The 24,775-nt window shown below is 47.6% G+C and overlaps 1 protein-coding gene across 3 annotated transcripts in view; it reads left to right on the forward strand.

Annotated features, from left to right (window-relative positions):
- The window catches only part of LOC137648884 (mitochondrial outer membrane protein SLC25A46-like), a 137,218-nt gene that overhangs the window by 21,965 nt on the left and 90,478 nt on the right, over positions 1-24,775 (forward strand). For all 3 annotated transcript variants that reach the window (XM_068382060.1, XM_068382061.1, XM_068382062.1), the window contains exon 3: positions 17,475-17,578. In XM_068382060.1, the coding sequence (XP_068238161.1) occupies positions 17,475-17,578 (104 nt within the window). The remainder of the gene's footprint in view (positions 1-17,474; positions 17,579-24,775) is intronic.

The raw sequence follows: 24,775 nt of genomic DNA on the forward strand, positions 1-24,775 counted from the left end.
CTGGATGAATCTCGTCAACAGGGAGATGCCTCGAATTCTTGACCATAAGAGAAGGTCCCTTGCGATCTCGAGCAGCGTGAAGGAGTGTGTGCCTCCTTGCTTGGAGATGTACGCCAAAGTTGTGGTGTTGTCTGAGTTGCCTCTACCACTAAGTTTCGAAGAAGCTTTCTAATATCATCAAGGCCAAGTGGACTGCTAATAGCTCCTTGCCGTTGATGTGCATGCTCTTCTGACTTGAGGTCCACAGACCCGAGCATTCCCGACCGTCCAGGGTCGCACCCCAACCCAAATCCGACGCATCTGAGGACAACACGTGGTTTGGGTTCTTGACTGCTAGGGATAGTCCCTCTCTCAGACTGATATTGCTGTCCCACCATTTCAGGCATGCCTTTACTGGTTCGGAGACTGGGAATGATACCGTCTCTAATGTCTTGTCCTAGTTCCAGTGAGAGGCTAGATGGAACCGGAGAGGCAGAAGGTGTAGTCTCCCTAGTGAGACAAACTGCTCCAGGGATGAGAGAGTCCCTACGAGACTGTTCCAACTCCTGACTGAATAAACGTTTCGTTTCAGCATTAGTTGGACTTCGAGCAGGGCTTGACTGCGAATCTCCATCCCCAAATATAGAATAATCTGGGATGGGATCAGTTGGGACTTTTAGGTTGACCAAAAGTCCCAACTCCCTGGCCAGACTCAACGTCCAATGTAGATCCTGCAGACAGCGAAGACTGGACGATGCTCTGAGAAGCCAGTCGTCCAAGTACAGGGAGGCTCGGATCCCCGATAGATGGAGGGATTTTGCCACATTCCTCATGAGCCTCGTAAACACGAGAGGCGCAGGACTGAGGCCAAAGCACAGGGCTCGAAACTGGTACCCCACATTCCTGTAAACAAACCTCAGAAACGGTTGGGAATCCGGGTGTATAGGAATGTGGAAGTATGCCTCCTGAAGGTCGAGAGAGACCATCCAGTCACCTTCCATAAATGCTGTCAAGACAGCCTGGTAGACTTCATCGTGAAGTTTGTCTTGACAATGAACACATTGAGCGCACTTGCCTCTTACGTACTCCTGCAGTGAACATGGCTGCCAAATCATTGGAGCCATCCCTGAGGGACTTGTTCCTGCAGAGAACGTGGCTGTCAGATCATTGGAGCCATCCCTGAAAGCCTTGTTTATGCATGACATAATTGTACAGCAAAACTTCAAAGGCTCGAAAATAGCTGTGAAGTCGACCTGTAAAATCTTGGAGCGTCTCATGGCCAGGCGCCAGGGAGAGTCTATGAGGTTTGAGAAGTCTATCTGGGCAGAGGCAGGAACTCCCAAGCCGAGAACTTCTCTCGTGTCATATCAGACTCTCGCTCTATAAGCCAGTTTAAAAGAAGGGAAAGCAAAGGCTGTCTCACCCAAACTCCTCCTGGTGATAAACCAGTCGCCTAGCAAACGTAAAGCTCTCTTAGAAGAGCGAGAGAGCACTAGCTTATAAAACAACGGCTTCGAAGTAGCTAGGCCTAGTGTAAGCTCTGACGTTTAGGCGAACGAGGAGCAGCAGTTACAAAAAGATCCGTACAAAGATCCTTAAAAATCAGCATGATTTATTTAAAGTCCATAGAGGGCTAAGCAGCTTTAGGCTCCTCTCCGTCTGACAGAGTCCTCAAGGGAATATCAGTAGGAGGGGGAACAGCAACTTCCTCATCTGAAGGAACCTTGTCCGACAATAGCCGAGTCTCAAGCAAGGGAGAGACCTATCGTGGTGGCAATGCTTTACAAGCAGAGTCCACACGCACTGGTGCATTAGTAGCGGACCAGGACGCAACGTCATGTAACTGCTTGACAGTCTGTGAACTGTCAACAACAACAGGTGCGTGAGGACGCACAGCGTCCACTCGAGACTGCTTTGACCGCCTAGACTGAGCAGTCAAAACAACTCTAGAATGCGGAGGTTGACGCTCAGCGTCAAAACAAGTCAACTCCGATTGTTGGCGAACGTCCTGAACGTCAATAGGAGCATCAGCAAGTGGCCTAACGTCCAAATGTGGCTGAAAATCCACATGAGACCGCATCGAGTGTGGTTCTAAACAACCTGACTGACGTGACTTGGCTACGCCAACGTCAACAGGACGCACAAAGGAACATTAAGGTGGCTGAAGGCCAGGATCTCGATGAGATAAACGGCTAGGCTCAACGGACTTATCGGCAGAATAGTCTTCCATAAGGGAGGCAAGCTTATTCTGCATGTCTTGCCGTACAACCCATTTAGGATCAACGGGAATGGTTGCGGTAAGAGACGAGGGTAACGTCTGTGACCGCAAAACCTTGCCTACAAAAAGACTCTCGGAGTCTGTGTTACGCTTTTGTTAGGCGGCGAGCAGTCTTCCGATGACTGCATAGGGTCAGAGCTGTCCTAATAGTTAAAACCAGGACGCTGGACCTGTCCTGAAAGGACTGACTTTCGCTTAAGGGCCTCGAAACCTTGTTTCAGGTTTCTTATGCGAAAAGCCTTCGGATGACGAGGAGAAAAACGTCTCTCTCGCCTTATGGTAGGGGAGATCTTGGTAAGATACACCTGATACCATAGAGGGAACGTCTGTTCGCTGATCAAGGCCTCTCGAACCCATAAGTCGTACGACATTACTTCTCCCCTGGGCTTGGGAGCTTGCAAGAGGTCCCGGACTAGGCGAACGACAGGCACGAACAGACGAACCCTCGGTCGCAACACTGATAACACTTTGCGCAATATCACTTTATCACTACGATTTTGTTTTGCACTTATTTCACTGAAATCGAATTTTTTAACAATTCACATTAGGTATGAATAAAACTGATTTCTACCTGAAGCACGCAATTCTACCCTCATCAAAAGGTTGTAATTGCGAAATCAGTCGTATAATGTAAGCACATTAATACCAGCAAAAAACAGTAAACATATTTTAAGATAAAAAAATCAGTGGCTGGGGAAGAGACTAAACACTAGTTCATTCAAAACTACGTTTTCAATCTCTCACCGTACAGTGCCTTGGGACGAGAATAAAAACTAAAAACGTTTTATCCTTTCTCCCCGTACAGAGACTAGGGACGAGAGTAACTCGAGAACATCGTTACTCGCTTGGGACGAGATAAAGATCGGAATTTTCTCTCTCTCTCTCTCTCTCTCTCTCTCTCTCTCTCTCTCTCTCTCTCTCTCTCTCTCTCTCTCTCTCTCTCTCTCTCTCTCTCTCTCTCTCTCTCTTGATTTCGCACCGAAGAGAAGAGCCCACTTACCTTTCGTCAATAAACAGGTTATTTGACCAAAGGAAAAAACTGAAAGGTTTTTCAATTAAAAGTTCCTTTAAAATAGTCTTTAAAACATTTAAGCTTTGAAAGAAAAAAGAACAAAACGTCAGAATCGATTTACTCTTTCTGCAAAGTGAAACCGTGATACTCTCTCTCTCTATCATAACGATAGAGCGCAAACTGCGTAGCATAAATAAACTAAACGTTAGTTCATCTTTGAAACAGTACGAAGACTATTCAAAGAAAAAAAAAAAAACTATCATAAAATATTTACTAAAAATATTTCATTTAATTCATTAGCTCTGTGAAAGTTATTTACGATTGAAAAGGGCTCAACGTTGTTTAACTTCGGTTTCCAAGTTAGGACCGCCTACTCTCAGGAAAGGTCGCATGTAAACAAATCATTAAAATTTATTTTGATGTTTATTATAAATGGAAAGCTAATCGAAGAGGCCTAATAAAGGCGGTTGAGATATAAAATATATAGAGGAAAATCTATAATTAATTTATAACGTGATAAGATAATTGCTAAAAGCCTAAAACACACTTCCTTCTAAGGGAAGGGTCGGCCATTTAAAAGTCAAAGAAAGTCCATACTCTCTCTCTTGTCATCAAAAATTAAATCTATCCAAAAACGAGTTCAAGATTTAAGATGAAGATAAAACACCTGCACTGCGAAAGCTCAAACCAAAATGAAGTACTTCACCAAATATGTTGAGAAAACTCCAGGTTCTACAGCGAGTATTGATACGTCTTGTCGTCAACGTCGACAGAGAAGAATTGAAGGGTTTGTTTACATGCAAGAGTGGTATCTGGCCGACAGTTGGCGCTGGTGGGCACACCCGCAACCTTCATAGCAATCGCTCGCGAGTTTTTTGAGTGTGTTTTCTGTCGAGCCGCAGAGTTGCAGCTATTATATATTCACCGGCTAAGTTAAATATTTAAAATGGAATATTACAGGAATAAGAAACTCGTAATGGGAAAGAAACGATTGAACTCATAAGTCTGAGGGTTGTTAATTATCACAGATTGAATATTAGATGTTTTAGTTCTGCTAAGGGAAAGCATATACAGTACTGTACAGTGTATAGAAAAGAAGCAAAGGTGTAACTATTGATTTAATGAAAGCCTTTGATAGGACAGATTTGGTAACTGAGAAAGGAAAACACCCCAGATATGATGGTATTATTTGAAACTTGGGTAGCCTCATTAAAATGACTAGTTTGTGTAAGAAAGAACATAGTTTCATAGCAGCATTCTGTTCCCAATCTTTCTTGTTGCTACAGCCTAGATATCTCCTTTGGTTTTCTTCAGTAGATTTTGCTCTACCACTCGTGGATGATTGATCTTCTATGCATAATTTACTTCGCTTAATTGTAAATTTTAGTTTTATGAATAGAACTTACCTGGCAGTTATATATACATAGCTAATTATCTCTATTTCGGCAGAATTTTTCTAAACTAGGCAACCGCCTTGTGGTGGTTGGGTGGTAACACCCGTTAAAGGGTGGTAGGAGGAATCATTTCCGTTTTCTGTTCTTCAGTTCATCTCTGCCGGCCGGATCGACAAAACGTTGGTCCGTCATTAAGAGTTTTTCTTCGCTTTCCCTGCTCGGTGTACCAGTCTGCTTTTTTGGTGAAGTACTCTGATTTGGGGTTTTGGCGATCGTGTATTTTGTTTTCTCTTAGCTTTTTTGCTGTTTTTCATTATGAGTGAAAAGAGTCATTACCGTATCTGTGCGAATGAGGAATGTAAGGTGAGACTACCGAAAATGGCGGTAGACCCTCACACCGTTTGTTCTAATTGTAGGGGTTTTGTTTGTGCCCTTGATAATAGGTGCGGGGAATGTAAGGTTTTGGATGAGAAAGATTGGTTAATTATGAAGCGCTATGTGCGTAAGCTAGAGCTCGATAGAGTTAGGAGAGCTTCTAGGTCTAAGTCTAAGTCTGTTAGTGGTAAGGCAGACGAACTTAGCGTAGATATATCTATTGAACCTATAATTGATTCCTCTTTGGAAGTTGATCCTTCCCTTGAGGTAGTAACTCCTGCACCTCCTACAGGTTCCGTATGTACGGATGACCCTCGGTAAGCTAGCCTGGCGGCCGAGTTGAAGGCCATTAAAGAACAACTGGAGGCCTTTAAAGGTAAGGAAAGTGAAAGTGCTTGTGTTAGTGCAGTGGAGGTGGCGACTGACCGAATCTGTCATACCCCTAGGCCTAGACCTCTACCAAGCTCCCAGGACCAAGGGAGGAGGTACGTCAATGACCGAAAGGGGGTGAGAGGTACGTACCCTCGGTCAGCCGTCGCCTCAGACAGTCCTGTTGTCGATTCCCAGGCTGCTCTTGACCGTCACGGGAAAGATGTGTCGGATGTGTTGTTTTCTTCTCCGAATTCGTCCAGACGTAAATGGAAGTTTGAAGCTTCATGACCTACTAAGAGGAGATGGAACCGCGACGAACGGTCTCGTTCTTACTTTCCTGGTTCTAGCAGTTATGAACCTTGTCCGTCGGAGGATGATTTCGACTCCGTGCCTGTGAAAAGGGCGAAGCCTACTGCCGAAGATCCTTCCCCTTCTACGAGTGTTATTCGTCAGCCCCCCCCCCCCCCCCCCTTCGGGGCCGCAAGACCCAGCTGATGTTGCTAAATCCTTTATGTCTGTCATGCAGGAACAACTTTTGACTTTAGTGCAAGCCTTTAGCCGCCCTCACGCCCAGTCTGACAGACGTAAAGACGACTCGTTACCGATTAAGAAGTCTGCTTCTAAGAGAGAACGGAGTTCTTCTTTAAAGAAAACTTCTCCCTCTCTACGCCAGGATGAGGAATGTGTGCTCTCGCCAGGCGATACTTCTTCGCGATACCAGGGCGATACGGTTTCTCGTTCTCGATACCGGGACGATACCTTATCGAACGATGCTGCTTCTCGTTCTTGATGCCAAGACAATACCGCCTCCCGTTCACGATACCAGCACGATACCTCCTCTCGTTCGCTTCGCCACGACGATACCTCCTCTCGTTCGCTTCGCCACGACGATACCTCCTCTCGTTCGCTTCGCCACGACGATACCTCCTCTCGTTCGCTTCGCCACGACGATACCTCCTCTCGTTCACGACGCCACGACGATATCGATCCTAGTTCTTGACGCCACGACGATACCGCCTCTCGTTCTCGCCGCCACGACGATACCACCTCTCGTTCTCGCCGCCACGACGATACCGCCTCTCGCTCTCGACATCAGAACGACTCTGCCTCTCGTTCTCGGTCCCAGGGCGATACCTCCCTGCCTCTTCAGGACGATACTGCCTCTCGTCCCAAGGATTCTTCTAGCGCGGGACTCCAGGATGCAACCCGTCTTTTGCAGGATGATGCCTTTGATTTGCCCTTGTCGGGTTCTAAGGATCCTTCTCTTTCGAAGGATATTGCAGATGTGGATCAGGACCTCGAGGATGTTTCTGATGACGATGATAATCCTGCCGACGCTGCGGGAGATTACAAAGTTCTCTCTCGCTCTCTTCTTGAACTTTTTGGAGAGGAATTCCAACCTGCTGCCCCTCAATCTCCTCAGTCCCAATTTAACCGAAAGAAGGCCAAGAAACAGTCGGCCTTCATCAAGAAGAAACTGTCTATCTCCGCAAAGAAGGCTCTCACGAAGATTGATGACTGGATGAAGGAGTGGAGACAAGCAGTTAAGACTTCCTTCTCGTTTCCACCAGCTCGTCTTGCTTCAAGAGCGGGTATGTGGTATGCAACTGGAGAACCTTTGGTTCTGGAGAGGGAGGTCTCAACCTTCCGGACTCACCAGTGGTAGCTTATACACCCCCCCCCCCCCCCAGAACCCCCCAAGCGGCGGCGCGAGCCCTAAACCACGCCCCCTTGGGCGGAGTTACCAGGGACAAGCGGGTTGACTCGGCAATGGAAGTCACATTTCTGAAGTTGACTTCGGCATAGAACGTTCTCCTCTTTTCCCTCCCGCTGCTCCCAACATATATTTGCCGGTTTTCATTATTCTGCACTCAGCAACCAGAGTAATATCTCAGCCCTCGGCTTAATTATGGCTAGGCAAATTCTTACTTCCGTGGAGGTGCATCGGCTTAGCGAAGACTCCAGCGAAGGGGAGAACGAAATCAGTAACGAAAAACGAACACAATCGACTGCAGGAAGTGATATGCCTTCTAATTCTAATATCGTAAATATGTTACTCCAACAGAATCAAACACTCATGAAAATCATTCAGAAAAGGTAAGGTTTTAAATTCTGTTTACAACGAAAACGTCATATGGAAAGCAGCTGATTTAGACTAATGACGTCACAAATGCAAATGGCGGCCCCCATACGTAAGTTTGTTATGATTTGAATGCTTAGAGCAGGCATTCCCGAACATAGCGTAAGTAGCTTAAGCAAAGCATGTGCATGATTACAACACGAATAATTGGAGTAAACAAACTAAATACTCCAATTTATTTATATAACAAAATTATAATTAGGTATACAAAACTAATTGCTTGCCTGACACATCAAAGCACGCAGCTTAATAGGCAGTAGGCTAGACCACAGGTAAGTTTGAGTTTACATTTCTCGCTTTAAACCTATCGACACTAGCCTAGGCCCTGGGGGGCGATCTGATAAGGGTTACATATGAGGCAGGTCTAGATTATTAATAATAACATATAAACTTATCATTCACTCAAATATGGCACTGAATTAACCTAAGAGGGCTATTTGAGTCGTGAACCCCATTGCCTGACTTCAGCCTTCTAGGTCCGCTGCTGTCCATATTTACTATACCTGTTGAACAAACATTTGAATTAATCTATGGTAAATAATTCACTGATATTAAACATTCATCTCGGCAGAAGTGGTTCACCTGCTAAGAAGAATGAGGCTCCCCCTCCTACTAAGCGCTCAAGACGATCACCTGAATTACCTGAAAGTGCAAATTTAGACCCCTTTTCCTTTTATAATAATGGAGATGAAAGTGATTACGAGGATTTCAACCTTCTTACCTTCCATAAACCCATTCCTTCATATATTTCCACCAATTTCAAAGCTGAACCATCTTTTCATAGAGAAGGGAAAATTCAATTGAACAATTCACTAGTAGCATTAACTTTCAGTGAAGGCCATAGTGATAACTGGGATAAATTCTTTGTTAGTAGTCAAAATAAGGAGTTCTCAGACTTTTTTAAATTAATTAATACTCCAAAGTTGAATTTCTGGCCTGAAGGTAAGGTATTTGATGAGAGCTATAAGAGAAAATTTTTTTATGACATAGAAAATATTAAAATGAGTATTTCTGCCTTTCAAGGGCATGCAGCACTGGCACACATTGTATACCCCTCCAAAGTAAAAGACATTGATTTTTTGTCCAAGATTATTATTGGTCCCCTAAGAAGGAGCATAGACCTCATACAAAATTTGATAAGAAATTTCAGAAGCAGAGCACTTCCTAGATACCTCAAGGAAGAGATAAGAGATCTTATAATCAAAGCAGACATTAAAGAAGTTTGGAATTTAACTGAAGACCAAAAATCTGCCATTGCTGCCTGCTTTCACAAGGGTCCCCTCCTCAGAGGAGGGGCAGCAAACTTCAGGGGTAGGAAATTCAACTTTGTGGGCAGATTTCAGGGGAGAAGGTTCAGTTTCCTCAAAGGTAACCCTAACTTTAGATTCAAGTCTCAGCCGCTTAGAAGAGGTAATAGGCGAGGTGGGTACAGGGGGGGGAGGTCACAAAATGGACAAGCTAATAGTTCAGGAGCCAGAGAAAAGAAAGACCCTAGAAATTGAGCCATGCTCCGCTCCAGTTCAAAGAGAGATTTTTTCAGCACCAGTATTCTATGCACCAGTTGATAATGATGTTTACTCTGCACCAGTTAACAATGAGCTTTGCTCAGCACCAGTTAATGAGCTTTGCTCAGCACCAGTTAATAACGAGCTTTGCTCAGCACCAGTGGTTAATGAGCTTTGCTCAGCACCAGATAATAACGAGCTTTGCTCTGCACCAGACCATCATGACATTGGGCCAAATGCTATAAATCAAGATAGAAGTAAAGAGACCTTGCCTTTGGCCTCAAACCCAATGAATAACTCATCCCAGAGCCCCCCAGAGAATAGGATAGGTAAGTCATTACTAAAGAATATTGATAGTTGGAGAAAGCTTCCCAATGCCTCTTTTGCTTGTAAAATTATCAATGAAGGGGTGAGAATTCTGTTTAATAATAAGCTTAAAGCCCAGAGGTCATTAAAAAGAACAGGTAAAGATAGATTTTATTCAATTAACAAGCGTAAAATGTTGGAAAGATAATGTGACAGACTGCTAAAACTAGGTGTCATAGAACAGATCCCCAGAACTTCCTTTTACTACTCCAACCACATATTTTATAAATTCAAACCAGATGGAACAGTACGACTAATCTTTGACATGAAGGTGCTGAACACCATGATTAAAAAACCTTCTTTTACCATGCTCAAGGCCAATACTATATTTCCCTATCTACATCTAAACTCTTGGGCCTGCAAACTAGATTTAAAAGATGCTTATTGGCACATTCCATTACATGCAAGTATCCAGAAATTTCTAACCTTCAAACTAGGTAAAAGGAAGTTCAAATGGACTGTGATACCCTTTGGACTAAAGACAGCACCTTATATTTTTTCAAAGATAATGTACACGGTGATCAAGTATATTAGAACTTCATATAACATCTTAATATTCAATTATCTTGATGATATTCTTATATTAGCAAAAGATTATTTAAAATGTAAAAATCACATTCAGGTAGTCATTAAGATCTTGTCAGACTTAGGATGGAATATCTCACTTAAAAAATCTACAATTGAACCGACTCAAAGAATTGAATTTTTAGGAGTGCATTATAATATGATTAAGAAAACTATGAATCCCAGTGAGAAAAACATAGAGAAGTGTGTCGAATTGGCCAAAGCTTTCTCCAACTCTGTTAAATCTGACCTGCATTCCTATCAAATGTTAATCGGAGCTTTAAATTTCAGTGCATCCTACACAAGCTTGGGAAGATTCCATCTTAAATATCTCCACAGATACCACAGTTATTTTAATTCAGGGTACAAAATCATTCCCTACATCTTCAAAAAATACCTAAGCCATGGGAACAGAGACAAATGTACAGAGAGGTTAACATTCCAAAGCCACAAATAGATGCAGAACTTTTCACTGACGCTTCCAACCAGGGTTGGGGAGGTGCACTAGTAATAGCGGGTAATATGCTCTCAATAAATGGAACTTGGACAAATGAAGAATCCTCCCTTCACATCAATGTAAGAGAGTTATTAGCTTGCTTCTATTCTTTGGAACACTTCACCACAAGGTTATACAATAAGGTAGTCTTAATACATGTTGATTCAAAGGTTACTAATTGTTGGCTAAGGAAACAGGGTAGTATCAGAAACAAGTTAGCTCATGAACTGGTCAGGAAAATACTTAGTACCATGAAGGATCACAACATACAGATAAATTCCAGATGGATCAGGGGAGTAAGTAACACCATCGCAGACTCACTTTCCAGGGACCTGGGTTCCATTTACACAGAAACTTCCCTCAGTGACAGTCTATTCTCCTTAATCTGCTCTGACTTCAATTTCACCCCGGAAATAGATCTGTTCTCAAATGGCTTCAATACTAAGTGCAAAAAGTTTTGTTCATCTCTTCCAAACCAAAAAGCCATCAGCAATAATGCACTTACGATTAGCTGGAAGGGATCAACACCTCTCTATGCCTTTCCACCAGGATTCTTACTACACAAAGTAGCTTTTAAAATCTATAAAGAATGCAATAATAATATGCTTTTCTGCACCATATCGCAGGGGACGGAACCATGGATTCCATTAGTGAGGTCAGTCGCGAAGCAGCACAAACGATATATTGTGAAGATCGAAGACTACCAGATAGTTCTCAAGGATTGTATCTCACCCTCAGCAAAGCTCCAATCAACTTTGATCGCCTTCAAAATTTAAAGGACCAGCTCCCTAATGTCTTTCCTCCTGAGGTTTGCTCCAAAATTGCTGTCAGCTTGAGGGACAGCTCCTTGCACAAGTATGAAAACTTATATAACATTTTTAAAAGTTTCATTCACAAGGAGTATGGAAGAGACAACAAATTCCCCCTGTTAGCAATTATTTTATTTTTCAATCACCTTATAGACAAGGGACTGTCTTACAACACCCTGAAGAGCTACAGGGCAGCTTTAGGTCCTATCTTGTCAGGTTATTTCCCAGGTTACTGTCTTGCAGAAGACAAATATGTCAAAGCAATGATATCAGGAGTTAATAGAAGGAAACCTAGAAACTCTCACCAGTTCCCTGGCTGGGATCTAGACAAAGTAATCTCGTTTCTCAACACCACGAGAGATAACTCTACCTTACTACTGACACAGAAAACCTTGTTCCTAGTAGCCTTAGCTTGCCCTTTAAGAGCAAATCAATTTAACAATCTCTGCATTTCCAGGAGCACCTTCACCCCAGAACACATTGTCTTACGGAACCACCCTTCCTTCATGGCCAAAAACCAAAAGAACAACTACACGCCAATAGAGATCAGCTTTAGGAAGCTTCCTAACAGACCAAAAATATGTCCAGTCAGACAATTGAACTTCTATTTGGAATACACAAACAAAGTCTGTATGGAAAGAAACATAGACAGGAAAGACCACATATGGCTAGATGAACACTTCAAGATAATGTCTCTACAAAAAATGAGACAACTTTTTAGGGAGTGCATTTTCAGAGCCGACCCAAATGCAACTAAACAGTCAACGAATTTCCACTCTATAAGGGGTCAAGCTTCATCAAGCCTGCTATACAATGGAGTATCTATACAAGAAATCATGTCCAGAATGAATTGGAGAAGCGACTCTGTCTTCAGCTCTTACTATGCTCTCCTCAGCTTACAGGGAGCTTTCGATGCTGTGGTCGCTGGACTTCATCTTCAAGCCCCCTGAAGCATCTGCCTAGCTACCACTGGTGAGTCCGGAAGGTTGAGACCTCCCTCTCCAGAACTGTAAGTTTACTTGTGAACGAAGGTTCTGGAGTGGGAGGTGAGACCTTCCGGACTCAAAGTCTGGGTCACCCTCCAACCCTTCCCCCGTGAGCCGAGGAGACCATGTACTTAGGAGGGAATATTCTAACAACTTCATAATTCAACAGAGTAGGTTATATACAAGAACACACACATACAATCACTATTATTCCACAGAAAACAAACTAACTGGAATCTTTCAATATTCATATCAACCAAGAGAGCACAAGAAGATTGAATGTACTAGTAAAAAGACCTTTATGTCCAACAATTTGCACCTTCACAGTAATTCCTTCATAACTTGCACAACCAAGGTAAGCTCAACCACTTCTGTGTTATTTTTTGTTCTATTACAACTTCAAAAATGTGACTTCCATTGCCGAGTCAACCCGCTCGTCCCTGGTAACTCCGCCCAAGGGGGCGTGGTTTAGGGCTCGCGCCGCCGCTTGGGGGGGTTCCGGGGGTGTGTGTGTGTGTGTGTGTGTATAAGCTACCACTGGTGAGGCCGGAAGGTCTCACCTCCCACTCCAGAACCTTCGTTCACAAGTAAACTTACAGGTCTGGGAGTGCCTTCCTCCTCCAAGGGTGACTTCTCTGGTTTAGTGGACTCTGCTAGAAGGCATGCTCTCAACTCAGCCAAGGTCATGTGGTCGATGTCGGAGCTGGATCATCTCGTCAAAGGTATTTTTAGAGCCTTTGAGGTTTTTAGTTTCCTAGACTGGTCGCTTGGGACTCTCGCAAGGAAAACTGACCAGATGGAAGGATCTAGGGACCTTACCAGTATTATGTCCTGTATGGATAAGGCCCTCAGAGATGGGGCGAATGAGTTGGCGGCTCTGTTCTCAGCTGGGGTCCTAAAGAAGAGAGCTCTGCTTTGCTCTTTTGCTTCTAGGTCTGTTACCACTGCACAAAAGTCTGAGCTTCTTTACGCCCCCCTCTCTCAACATCTTTTTCCCGAGTTCCTGGTTAATGACATTACGCTTTCTCTGGCCCAAAAAGCCACCCAAGACCTTTTATCTCGTTCTGCTCGTAAGCCCTTGGCAGCCCCTCCTTCTTCTTTGAAACGGGAGGAAAGGAGATTCCAGCAGCCCTTTCGGGGGCAGGACTACTTCAAGACCAGATTTTAGAGGGAGAAGGCAAGAATCAGGACCAAGATCTACCAGGGGTTCTTTCAGACCTCGCTCCAGAAAATGAAGTTCGTCTCCTCCAGACAGTAGGCGCAAGACTGTCAGGTTTTTGGCAGTCTTGGAAGAGGAGAGGGGCGGACACCTGGTCCCTCTATGTCATCAAGGAAGGATACAAGATCCCCTTTCTGAAAAAACCTCCTCTCGCAGATGCTCCGTTGGCCTTAGTAGCCCGGTACTCAGATCCGGGGAAACAGAAGGTCCTAGTAGACCTTGTCGACCTAATGCTAGAAAAGGGGGCGATAGAACCGGTTCGGGATCTATCCTCCCCAGGCTTTTACAATCGCCTGTTTCTGGTCCCCAAGAACTCGGGTGGATGGAGACCCGTCCTGGATGTCAGCGCTCTCAACGTATTTGTGGAGAAGACAAAGTTCTCCATGGAGACGACTCAGTCGGTGCTGGCTTCAGTACGTCCAGGGGACTGGATGGTGTCCCTCGACTTGCAAGACGCATATTTCCATGTCCCCATCCATCCGACTTCGAGGAAGTACCTGAGATTTGTAATGCAGGGCAAGTGCTTCCAATTCAGAGCTCTTTGCTTCGGTCTTAGCACGGCTCCTCAAGTCTTCACCAGGGTAATGGCGAATGTGTCAGGTTGGCTGCATCAGGAGGGGATAAGGATATCCTTCTATCTGGACGATTGGCTGATTCGTTCACGATCGAGGGAGAAATGTCTGGAGGATTTACGGAAGACTTTTATGATGGCTCAAGATCTAGGCCTGGTCATCAACAGGGAGAAGTCTCAGATCAGACCGAATCAGACTATTCTCTATTTGGGGATAGTTCTGAATTCAGTTCTTTTTCGGGCTTCTCCCTCTCAGGAAAGACAGACCAAGTGTCTTGTAAAAGTCAGAACTTTCCTGGACAAGAAGAGATGCACAGCGAAGGAGTGGATGAGTTTGCTGGGGACTCTATCCTCCCTCGAACAGTTTGTCTCTCTGGGGAGACTCCACCTAAGGCCTCTTCAGCACTTTCTTTCGAAGACGTGGAACAGAAAGATGCAGGAAGACTCCTTTTCCTTCCCCATTCCAATAGAAGTCAAGACTCTTCTGAAGTGGTGGCTGGACCCAACCTTGTTAGGGGAAGGGATCTCCTTACACAAGAAGAACCCAGACCTAGTGTTGTTTTCAGACGCATCAGAGTCAGGCTGGGGGGCAACACTAGGAAGCAAGGAGGTCTCAGGCTATTGGGAAGGAGTTCAGCTGGGATGGCACATCAACAACAAGGAACTGATGGCCATTTTTCTGGGGCTAAAGGCCTTCAAGGACTTGGTGTCTGGGAAGATTGTGGAGGTCAACTCAGACAACACCACAGCTCTTGCTTACATCAGGAAGCAAGGAGGGACTCACTCTCTGTCTCTGTTCGAGACAGCAAGAGAGCTCCTTCTTTGGGCGAAGGAGAACAGGATAAACTTGCTGACGAGGTTTGTTCAGGGACAGAAGAATGTGAGGGCGGACATGCTCAGCAGGAAAGGGCAGGTCCTTCCCACAGAATGGACCCTCAACCAACAGGTCTGTCAGAGTCTCTGGAGGCTGTGGGGGAGACCCCTCATCGATCTTTTCGCCTCTAACTTATCCAAGAGGATCCCCATCTATTGCTCCCTAGTTCCGGACAAGGAGGCAATATCAGTAGACGCCTTTTTGATGGATTGGACGGGGATGGACACTTATGCTTTTCCCCCGTTCAAGATCATCAATCTGGTAGTCAGGAAATTCGCCCTCCTCGATTCGGGACGGATGATCCTGATAGCTCCGTTCTGGCCGATGAGGGAATGGTTCTCGGAGGTGGTGGACTTGTTGATGGACTTTCCAAGAAGCCTCCCTGCAAGTCCAAATCTGCTCAGACAACCCCACTTCGAGAGATATCATCAAAACCCCCTCGCTCTCAATCTGACTGCCTTCAGCCTATCGAGAAGCTCGTCAGATCGAGAGGCTTTTCAGCGCAAGCTGCGAAAGCTATCGCCAGAGCGAGGAGGGTCTCTTCGCAGAGGGTCTACCAGTCCAAGTGGGAGACTTTTAGAGCTTGGTGTAGGAAGCTCAAGATTTCCTCATCCACTACCTCTGTGAGCCAGATTGCGGATTTCTTGTTGTACCTCAGGCAGGACGCTAAGCTAGCTGTGTCCACTATCAAGGGGTACAAAAGTATGCTCTCTTCCGTCTGTCGGCATAGAGGCTTGGACTTGTCTCGCGATAAGGACTTACATGACCTCTTGAAGTCTTTTGAGACGACCAAGCAGACCCGGTTAAAGCCCCGTTCTTGGAACCTTGATGTGGTTCTTAAATTTCTGTGCACCAAGAGATTTGAGCCCATCTCACAGGCTCCCCTTAGGGAGGTTACGAAGAAGACCCTCTTTCTTTTGGCCTTAGCAACAGCTAAAAGAGTTAGTGAAGTCCATGCAATTGAAAAACAGGTAGGCTTCAATCTGAATGGGGCAGTTTGTGCCTTGAGATTAGACTTTCTCGCTAAGAACGAGAACCCTTCTAAGCCCTGGCCGAGGACCTTTGAGGTTCCTAACTTGACCAACCTAGTGAGTCAAGAGCAAGAGAGGCTGCTCTGTCCAGTACGAGCCCTCAAGACCTACTTGTCTCGCACGAAAAGTGTGAGAGGCTCTTCTAGCTCCCTGTGGTGTTCTGTGAAAGATCCTCAGAAGCCCCTTTCCAAGAACGCTTTGTCCTTTTTCCTGAGGGAAGTGATAAGAGAATCGCATCTCTTGTGTGAGGAGGAACACTTCGGACGTTTAAAATTGCAAGCTCACGAAGTGAGGGCCATTGCGACCTCGCTTGCTTACCGCAAGAACATGTCGCTCCGTCAAATTATGGATGCGACATTCTGGAGGAGCAACTCTGTGTTCGCCTCTCATTACCTCAGAGAGGTGAGGGTGGATTATGAGAAATGTTATACCTTGGGACCATACGTGGCTACGGTTTCTGTATTAGGCAGAGGAGTTACTACCTCCCCTCAACCTTAGTTTGGTTACTTGTGCATAGGTTGGTGTATTTTTTATTGGTTGTCTGAGGACTTCGACTTGTGTATAGTCACCTCAGTCTAGTTAGATAATTTTTATCTACTTTGCAAATGTTAGCTGGTTGGTTTGGTAAGGTTGCAGTTTTTATTTTGGGCAATAGGTAGTCCTGAAGTCTAGTCAGATTGTTGGTCTCACCCCGTTGACAGACTCGATTGAGTGTTTTCAGCACTGCAGGTCACATCCTGGCTGACACTCCTAAGGGAAAGCGACTCAAGAGGCAGGAACCTTTGAAGTCAGCTACCTTAGCAGGTAAGGAATCAAGGTGTTTATTTATCCTACATCTTTTTTGGTTGTTTCCCCAACGATGTTTACTGTCTATCACCCTCCTCCAAGTGTGTTAATCAGCTATGTATATATAACTGCCAGGTAAGTTCTATTCATAAAAATGGAGTTTTTATGATAAAACAAAGTTTTATGAATACTTACCTGGCAGTTATATATACATTCGAAGGCCCACCCACCTCCCCTCAGGAGACAGGTCGGGCATAGATGAACTGAAGAACAGAAAACGGGAATGATTCCTCCTACCACCCTTTAATGGGTGTTACCACCCAACCACCACAAGGCGGTTGCCTAGTTTAGAAAAATTCTGCCGAAAGAGAAATAATTAGCTATGTATATATAACTGCCAGGTAAGTATTCATAAAACTTTGTTTTATCATAAAAACTCCATTTTCCCTTTTCATTGGAGAAAATGTTTCTTGATAAAACTGCAACAGAAAATTATTACATCAGTAATACAGGCAATATGCAATATCTATATTCTAATCCAATTTTTTAAAACTGATATTTACCTTCTTATAATTATCTTTTAATTTTTGCTACATAATGTTACATAAAACTGTACTACTAAGCAATTTCAATGTAGATTTCAGTTCTTTGACATTGAGGTATAATTAGCATATTATATATAGTATTAATAATATCTTGTTTTCTTATCTTCCTCAGATGTGCAGTTGGAGAAGTATGGTGAACTTTCAATCAATTTGGTTAGTTTATGTGCCGAGAACCTCCTAAGCCACCCTTTCATTGTGATACGGCGACAGTGTCAGGTACTATACTATTGTATTACCGAGCTTGATATAGTGCGTTGAATTTTGCTTAGCAATAACGTCTTGTTTTTCAGTGTGTAGTGCAACCTACAATCATGTTCAAATACAGTATACAACTTTAATTCCAGTAAATTTGGTTTTCCATCTACAAAGTAAAGATTTAGAATTAATGCTTTATTTTTAATAAACTCAGTTTTTCATCTATTAAATAAAGAACTGAATAGAATGTATGGCCTAAATAGATTGTCAAATTTTGGAACATTCCAGAAAGTACGACGTAGATGTTCTGCGTGAGGGTTTCATAGCCGTTTTGAGCCTGAAATAAGATTATTGATGTGATACTTTCATTGTTATTTAGCAGGTTATATTTCTTTATGTAAGTTATCGGCTGTATATCCGCCCAGTGGTGAGTGGTCTATAATTTAACTCAATTCATAGCATGTTTACAGTCTGCCATATGTCAGATGATTCCATCTCAAGTTTTACATGACTTTTTTTTCATTATCATTGTGGTAATAGTTGGTAGCGTCCTTGTCTGGTGATTGCCAGACTGGGGTTCCAGTCTTGCCCAAACTCTTTAGTTCCTTTGGTCGCTGCAGCCTCACCATCCATGTGTAGAGATCTATCTGCTTAGTCATCAGCTGCCATTGCCTGGCCCTTCTAGGTCCTAGTTTGGGTGGAGAGCGGTCTTGGATGCTGATTTTATGTAATATGGTCAGTCTCTAGGGCATTATCCTGCTTGATAGGGCAATGTCAATGTCCCTTGCATCTGCTATTCATCAGTGGCCTATTAAACTTTAATTGTTCCGTAACCGAAATACAAACCACGCTATTTACATCGGGTTTACTTTCGGCGTAGCTGAAATTGACGAGCCAATAGATTGTAACGAGGGTTAAACTACCCCTGCGCTAGTTAACGGGGGTAGGGGAAGGAGTAGCTTGCTACCCCTCCCCCCCCACACACCGGTGATTTGCTTCGTTTCACTTTTGGCTCGGACGATGTGCAGACGCGTCTGTCTATCGTCCTCGTTTTTGACAGCCTTAATCTTTTCTTTGCTCTTTCTCAGCTTTGTGTGTTTGAAGTTGGCCTCGCCCTTTGGTGTTCATCATGCGCAAGTGCCCTGGGATTGCCGGCCGCCCTTGCGGTACCTTCATGTCTGCGGTGGATACCGATCCTCACACCCTTTGCCCGCAGTGTCGAGGCCGACGGTGTGATAGGGAAAATACATGTAGTAAGTGTAGGGAGTGGTCTGCCTCCCAGTGGGAGAGGTTTGCCCGCTGGCGTAAGAAGAAGTCCAAGAGAGACCGTTCTCCTTCGAGGGTTGCCTTGAAGGAGGAAGGCTCTCGGGACTCTTCTTCCGCCGCCCAAACCTCCTCTGAAGCTCCCCCTCGTCCGGCTCCTAATGAGAGGCCGCCGAGTGGGAGCGCAGGGCCTAGTTCTGTTTCCTGACCTCGGGGTGCGGGAGAGGGCGTCGCCTCCCATAGCGGGGCGGTTCCCCCTCCTCCTCCGGGGGAGGATTTTGATAATGTTAATTCTATGTATAATGATGATCTTTTTCAGCTTTGGGGTTCCTTGGGGCTTAAGGGCCTGCCCTCCAAGGAAGCCCTGTTTGACCTTATTCAGTTAGGGGCCGCTGTCAAGCAGTCTCCGGTGATAGCAGAGGTAGATCCTCTGTCTATCGTCGACGTCGTGGTGGCAGAGGCTTCCAACGAGTCTGGTCAAACCTCTGCGGCTCCTGATGTGGATGACGTTGCTAAAGGCTCTCCTCCCCCTTCTGTACATCCTTCGGAGGGGGAAGGGGGTCCCACGGGCTCTCCTGCGGCTAAGTCTCCCCCTCGGGGGAGCACTCTGACTGAGACTCCTCTTCGGAGTACTGATGATCCTTACAACCTCCCTCGTGGCCGCCTTCGCCGTAAGGCTCATCGTCCGCTTCGCCGCAAGGGCCTCCCGTCTCCCTATAAGGGTGTCAAGAGGTGCCTTTTCGAGTCTTCTCCTCCGTCCTCCGATGGGGACTCTCCTCGCCAGAAGCAGTCTGTAGCAGCCGTGTCCTTAGACCTCTCCGGGGATCGTTCACGTTCTCCCACGCCTTCCAGACCTTCGACTTCCTGTGCAGACGGCCAGCAGTCTGATCTCGTCAGCCGACGGGCACCGGTCCCTTCGGGGCAAAGGGATGTTGCCCACGGTGTGGGCGCTTCCCTTGCGCGTCAGGATTCCCCTGCGCGTTCACGCTTAGTAGCACACCAACGCTCTCCTGCTCATCAGCGCTCTTCTGATGATCAACGCCCTACTGCTCGGTAGCGCTCTCCTAAGGACAACGAACATGCTCCTGTTCCTGCTGCGCGCCCAGCGCGCCAACGGTCTCCTGAGCGCACTAGATCACCTGCTCGTCAACGTGCACCTGCGCTTCCAGTTCCTGACACGCGCCCTGTGCGCCCACGCTCGCCCACGCGTCCTAGAACTCCGGTTCAGGACATGGGCAAGGACTCAACTTCTCCTCGCCCTTGTGATCCTGCTCGTCAGCGCGATCTTGCTCGTCAGCTTTCTCCTGCGCAGCAACGCGCGTGGTCTCCTGCGCGTACATCTAGAGTTCCTGCACGCCCACGTGCCTCCTCTTCCTGAGCCCACTCGCGAGCGTTCGCCTTTGCGCGTCGCGCCGACAGTTCCTGCTCAGCCTTCTACGTGCCGTCTCCCTGCTCGCCAGCGTTCTCCAGCGCGACAGCGATCTCCGACGCGTCAACGTTCTCGTTCTCGTCAGCGATCTCCAGCGCGTCAGCGTTCTCCTGAGCGCCTGCGATCTCCAGATCCTCCGCGTGATCCATTGCCTGCGCGCAAGCGCTCTCCTACGCGTCAGCGCCCAGCAGATCCAGAGAAACTCGCCCACTCGCGGCCGCTTGCCTGCGCGTTCTACGCGCTATCACGCGCCATCGCTCGCCTGCGCGCCAGCAATCGCCGACCCGCCATCGCTCGCCCACGTGTCACAGGTCTCCAGGACACTATCGGTCTCCTGGCCTTCAGCGATCTCCTGAACGCTCTCGTTCGCCCACGCGCCAATGCGTTCACTCGCCAACGCGCTCACTCGCCTTCGCGCCCGCTCGCGATCGCTCCCGCGCTCGTTTGTCTCCGCTCTCCAACAACCCCTCGCGCACGACTCTTTTGTGTCGCCCTCGCGCGAGCGTCGGCACGACCCCCGTTGGCACGACCCCCGTTCGCGTCGGGTTCCACAGCTCGCGGTAGCAGCAGGGACGCGTGTCGCCAGGTCACAGTCGGGATCGCCTCCTCCTAAGCGCAGGTCACTTTTGCAGGACAAGGAAGGACCTTCGGAGAGGTCTAGGCAACTTTCTTCCCTTTCTTTTTTACAGGCAGGTCCAGTGGTGTCCACTCCGAAGGATCGCCCGATCCCCTTCCCTCCAGCGGGAATTTCGGACTCTGTGTCCGTGTCTCGGCAGTCCTGGTTTGGTCCTTTGATGCGGGCATTAGTGAAGGCTATGAAGCCAGCACTCGCTGATCCAGGACACAAACCAGCGACGGCCCCGCCCCCGCTGAAGAGAAGGAGAGGAGTGGACTTCGTGGTGACTTCTCCCAGGGAGAAGTTGGTTCCTAAGAGGTCCGTCAGGAAGGCCCCGTCCCCTTCGCAGTAATTTTCCTCCTTCTCCCGTGGACGAGGCTTTTCCGTCCTCGGGAGAGTCCAGTGAGGCGGCGGTCTCCCCATCGGCACCAACTGGGGAGTCACCTCCTCGTGGAGGAGAATCGTCTCGCGCGGAGGGTGCCTACCAGACCACCTTGCTGGAGTCGTGTATCCTGCCCAGGAGGGAACCCAAGTACTCCAAGACGTTGCCGAAGTCTTCTGCAAGTATTCGTCAGGAACCAGCTAGACCCCGGGAGAACGTCCACGTGTCTCCCCTGGAAGAGCTTCCGGGGACAGGAGACTTAGCTGCCAGTCCGCAGGGAGGGGAGCAGCAAGAGTCTGAGCATGCCTTCTGGCAGGTCCTTGGCCTTATGAGACAGCTCAACGGGTTCATGGACCCTGTGATCGCCCCCCATGAAGGCAAGGACACGGTCCTGGATCAGGTTTATGGAACTCAGAAGCCCCCAAAGGCCAGCGCGGCTCTGCCCTGGTCCCAGGGGCTGAAGAGTGCCGGAGCCAGGCCCAACGCTCAGCTCGCAGTACTCGCTTCCTCCAGTCGTTCCTCTGCCGGGAACAAACTCCTCCCACCTCCTCGTCTCCAGCAGAGGAGGTATTTTGAGATCATGGGGGAGTCTAGCCTCGCTCTTCCCCTCCACCATTCGGTAGAAGAGCTTACTAGGGGAGTTCCTCTTGAGAAGCTCTCCGCCCGGCAGGTGACGTTCTCGGCGACGGAGATCCTAAGCCATGAGAAGGTCGCGAAGTGTGCCATGCAAGCCACTTCGTGGTTGGATGTCTGGCTAGGTTCTCTGGGCATCCTATTGCGCTCTGAGGATCTGTCTCAGGAGAGCAATAGGAAGGCCCTGGAGACCTTCCTCCTCTCGGGCACTCGCTCCATCTAGTTCCTGGCACATCAGGTTACCAACCTGTGGGCCAACTCGGTACTGAAGCGTCGTGATGCGGTGACCGAGAAGATCCATCCGAAGGTCCCCGCCGTGGATGTCAACAGGCTCAGATACGCCTCCCTCCTTGGGGGGAATTTGTTTGAGCCCCAGGACATGGAACGAACAGCTAAGAGGTGGAGGAAGTCTAGCCAGGACTCCCTTCTCCAAAGGGCCCTTGCATCTCGGCCCTACAAGCCTCCAGCTCCGCAGCAACATCAGCAGCAGCCTCGCAAGACACCGAAGCAGGCGCCGGCAGCTAAGAAAGTGGTCTAAGCCCCAGTCCTTTCCTGCCAAGGACAAGAGGGGCAGTAAGTCCTCCAGGGGAGGCAAGACTCCTAGAGGGAGCAGCCGCGGCCGCAAACGCTAGGAATGGCAGTCCCCCCGCGTGTCTACCTGTGGGGGAATGCCTTCAAAGTTGCGTTCACAGGTGGCAGCAACATGGGGCCGATGGTTGGACGGTCTCCATGATCGGCCAAGGGTATCGCATCCCATTCACGACATCTCAACCTCCCCTGACAGCGAATCCAGTGTCGTTGAGCTCCTATGCCATGGGATCGGTAAAGGGGCTAGCCCTTCGGGCGGAAGTCGAGACCATGCTCAAGAAGGATGCTCTCCAGGAGGTCGTCGACGGCTCCCCAGGCTTCTTCAGTCGACTCTTTCTTGTAAAGAAGGCGTCTGGAGGCTGGAGACCCGTCATCGACCTCTCAGCTCTGAACAAGTTTGTCAAGCAAACTCCGTTCAGCATGGAGACAGCGGACACGGTCTGACTTGCGGTGGGACCACAAGACTTCATGTGCACACTGGATCTGAAGGACGCGTACTTCCAGATCCCAATCCATCCGTCTTCCAGGAAGTACTTGAGATTCAACCTAGACAGCAAGACCTACCAGTTCAAGGTGCTGTGCTTCGGTCTCTCCACAGCACCTCAGGTGTTCACCAGAGTGTTTACCCTGATTTCGTCTTGGGCGCACAGGAAGGGCATCAGTCTCCTCCGTTATCTGGACGACTGGCTGATCCTAGCAGACTCGGAGTCAACCCTTCTTCGACACCGAGACAGGCTTCTGGGACTTTGCCAGGATCTGGGGATCGTGGTAAATCTTGAGAAGTCCTCTCTGCAGCCGTCCCAACGACTGGTTTATCTAGGCATGTTGTTAGACACCAATCTCCACAAAGCCTTTCCATCAGACGACAGGATAGCAAGGCTGAGGAGGGTGGCGGAACCCTTCCTCAGGCGAGAAGAGCTTCCTGCCCAATCGTGGTTGCGTCTCTTAGGTCACCTGTCCTCCCTGGCCCGTCTGGTTCCAAACGGCCATCTCAGGATGAGATCCCTGCAGTGGCGGCTCAAGTCCCGGTGGAATCAAGGATCCGATTCCCCGGACTTCCTGGTCCCGATAGGACCTTCGGAACAGGCGGACCTGCGGTGGTGGCTGGTCGACGAGAACCTGCGAAAGGGAGTGGATCTTCTCGTCCTCCCCCCGGAATTGACACTGTTTTCGGACGAGTCAAAAAAAGGGTGGGGGATGCACATTCTGAACAAGAGGACCTCAGGCCTTTGGTCAGAATCAGAAAAGTACCTGCACATCAACCTGCTAGAAATGAAGGCCGTTTTCCTGGCTCTTCAACAGTTCCAACGGACCCTGGCGGGTCACTCCGTGGTGGTGGTGATGAGCGACAACACCATGGTGGTGGTGGTGATGAGCGACAACACCATGGTAGTGGCTTATATCAACAAGCAGGGAGGTACTTTTTTGCAGCAGCTATCCCATCTTGCAGTAGAGATTTTGAGGTGGACCGAAGTCCACTCGATAACACTATCAGCTCGCTTCATTCCTGGCAAGAGGAATGTGCTCGCCGACAGTCTGAGCAGGGCCTCACAGATAGTGAGTACCGAGTGGTCTTTGGATCCTCAGATATCCAACAAAGTCCTGACTTTGTGGGGTTCCCCAACCATGGATCTGTTCGCGACAGTTTTGAATTTCAAACTGCCCCTGTACTGCTCCCCAGTCCCGGACCCCAAGGCACTCTGGCAAGATGCTTTCCAACAACAGTGGGACAACATCGACGTGTACGCCTTCCCACCGTTCTGTCTGATGAGAAGGGTGCTCAACAGGACCAGACTATCGGTCAACTGTTCGATGCCTCTAATAGCTCCGCTATGGCATCACGCAGGATGGTTCCTGGACCTTCTACAGCTCCTGCCGGAGCTCCCGAGAGAACTTCCCCCACGACACGAGCTACTCAGACAACCACATTGCATCATCTTCTACAAAGCCGTAGCCTCGCTTCGGCTTCACGCCTGGAGACTATCCAGCGTCTCCTCACGGAGAGAGGCTTTTCGCAACAGGTTGCAGAGAGAATGTCTCGGCACCTGCGAAAGTCCTCTGAGGGAGTCTACCAGGCAAAGTGGAGAGTCTTCTGTGGTTGGTGTCGTGGGAGGGGTATCTCTCCACTTGATGCCACTATTCCAGCGATAGCGGAGTTTCTCGTTTATTTGCGGGAGGAAATGCGCCTTTCGGTCTCAGCGGTGAAAGGCTATCGCTCAGCCTTAAGCTTGGCTTTTAGGCTGAAAGGAGTGGACATTTCTTCCTCGCTGGAACTCTCTCTACTCATACGTAGCTATGAGCTTACCT

This window comes from Palaemon carinicauda, chromosome 10 (assembly GCF_036898095.1).
Source record: "Palaemon carinicauda isolate YSFRI2023 chromosome 10, ASM3689809v2, whole genome shotgun sequence".
Classification (NCBI taxonomy): domain Eukaryota; kingdom Metazoa; phylum Arthropoda; class Malacostraca; order Decapoda; family Palaemonidae; genus Palaemon; species Palaemon carinicauda.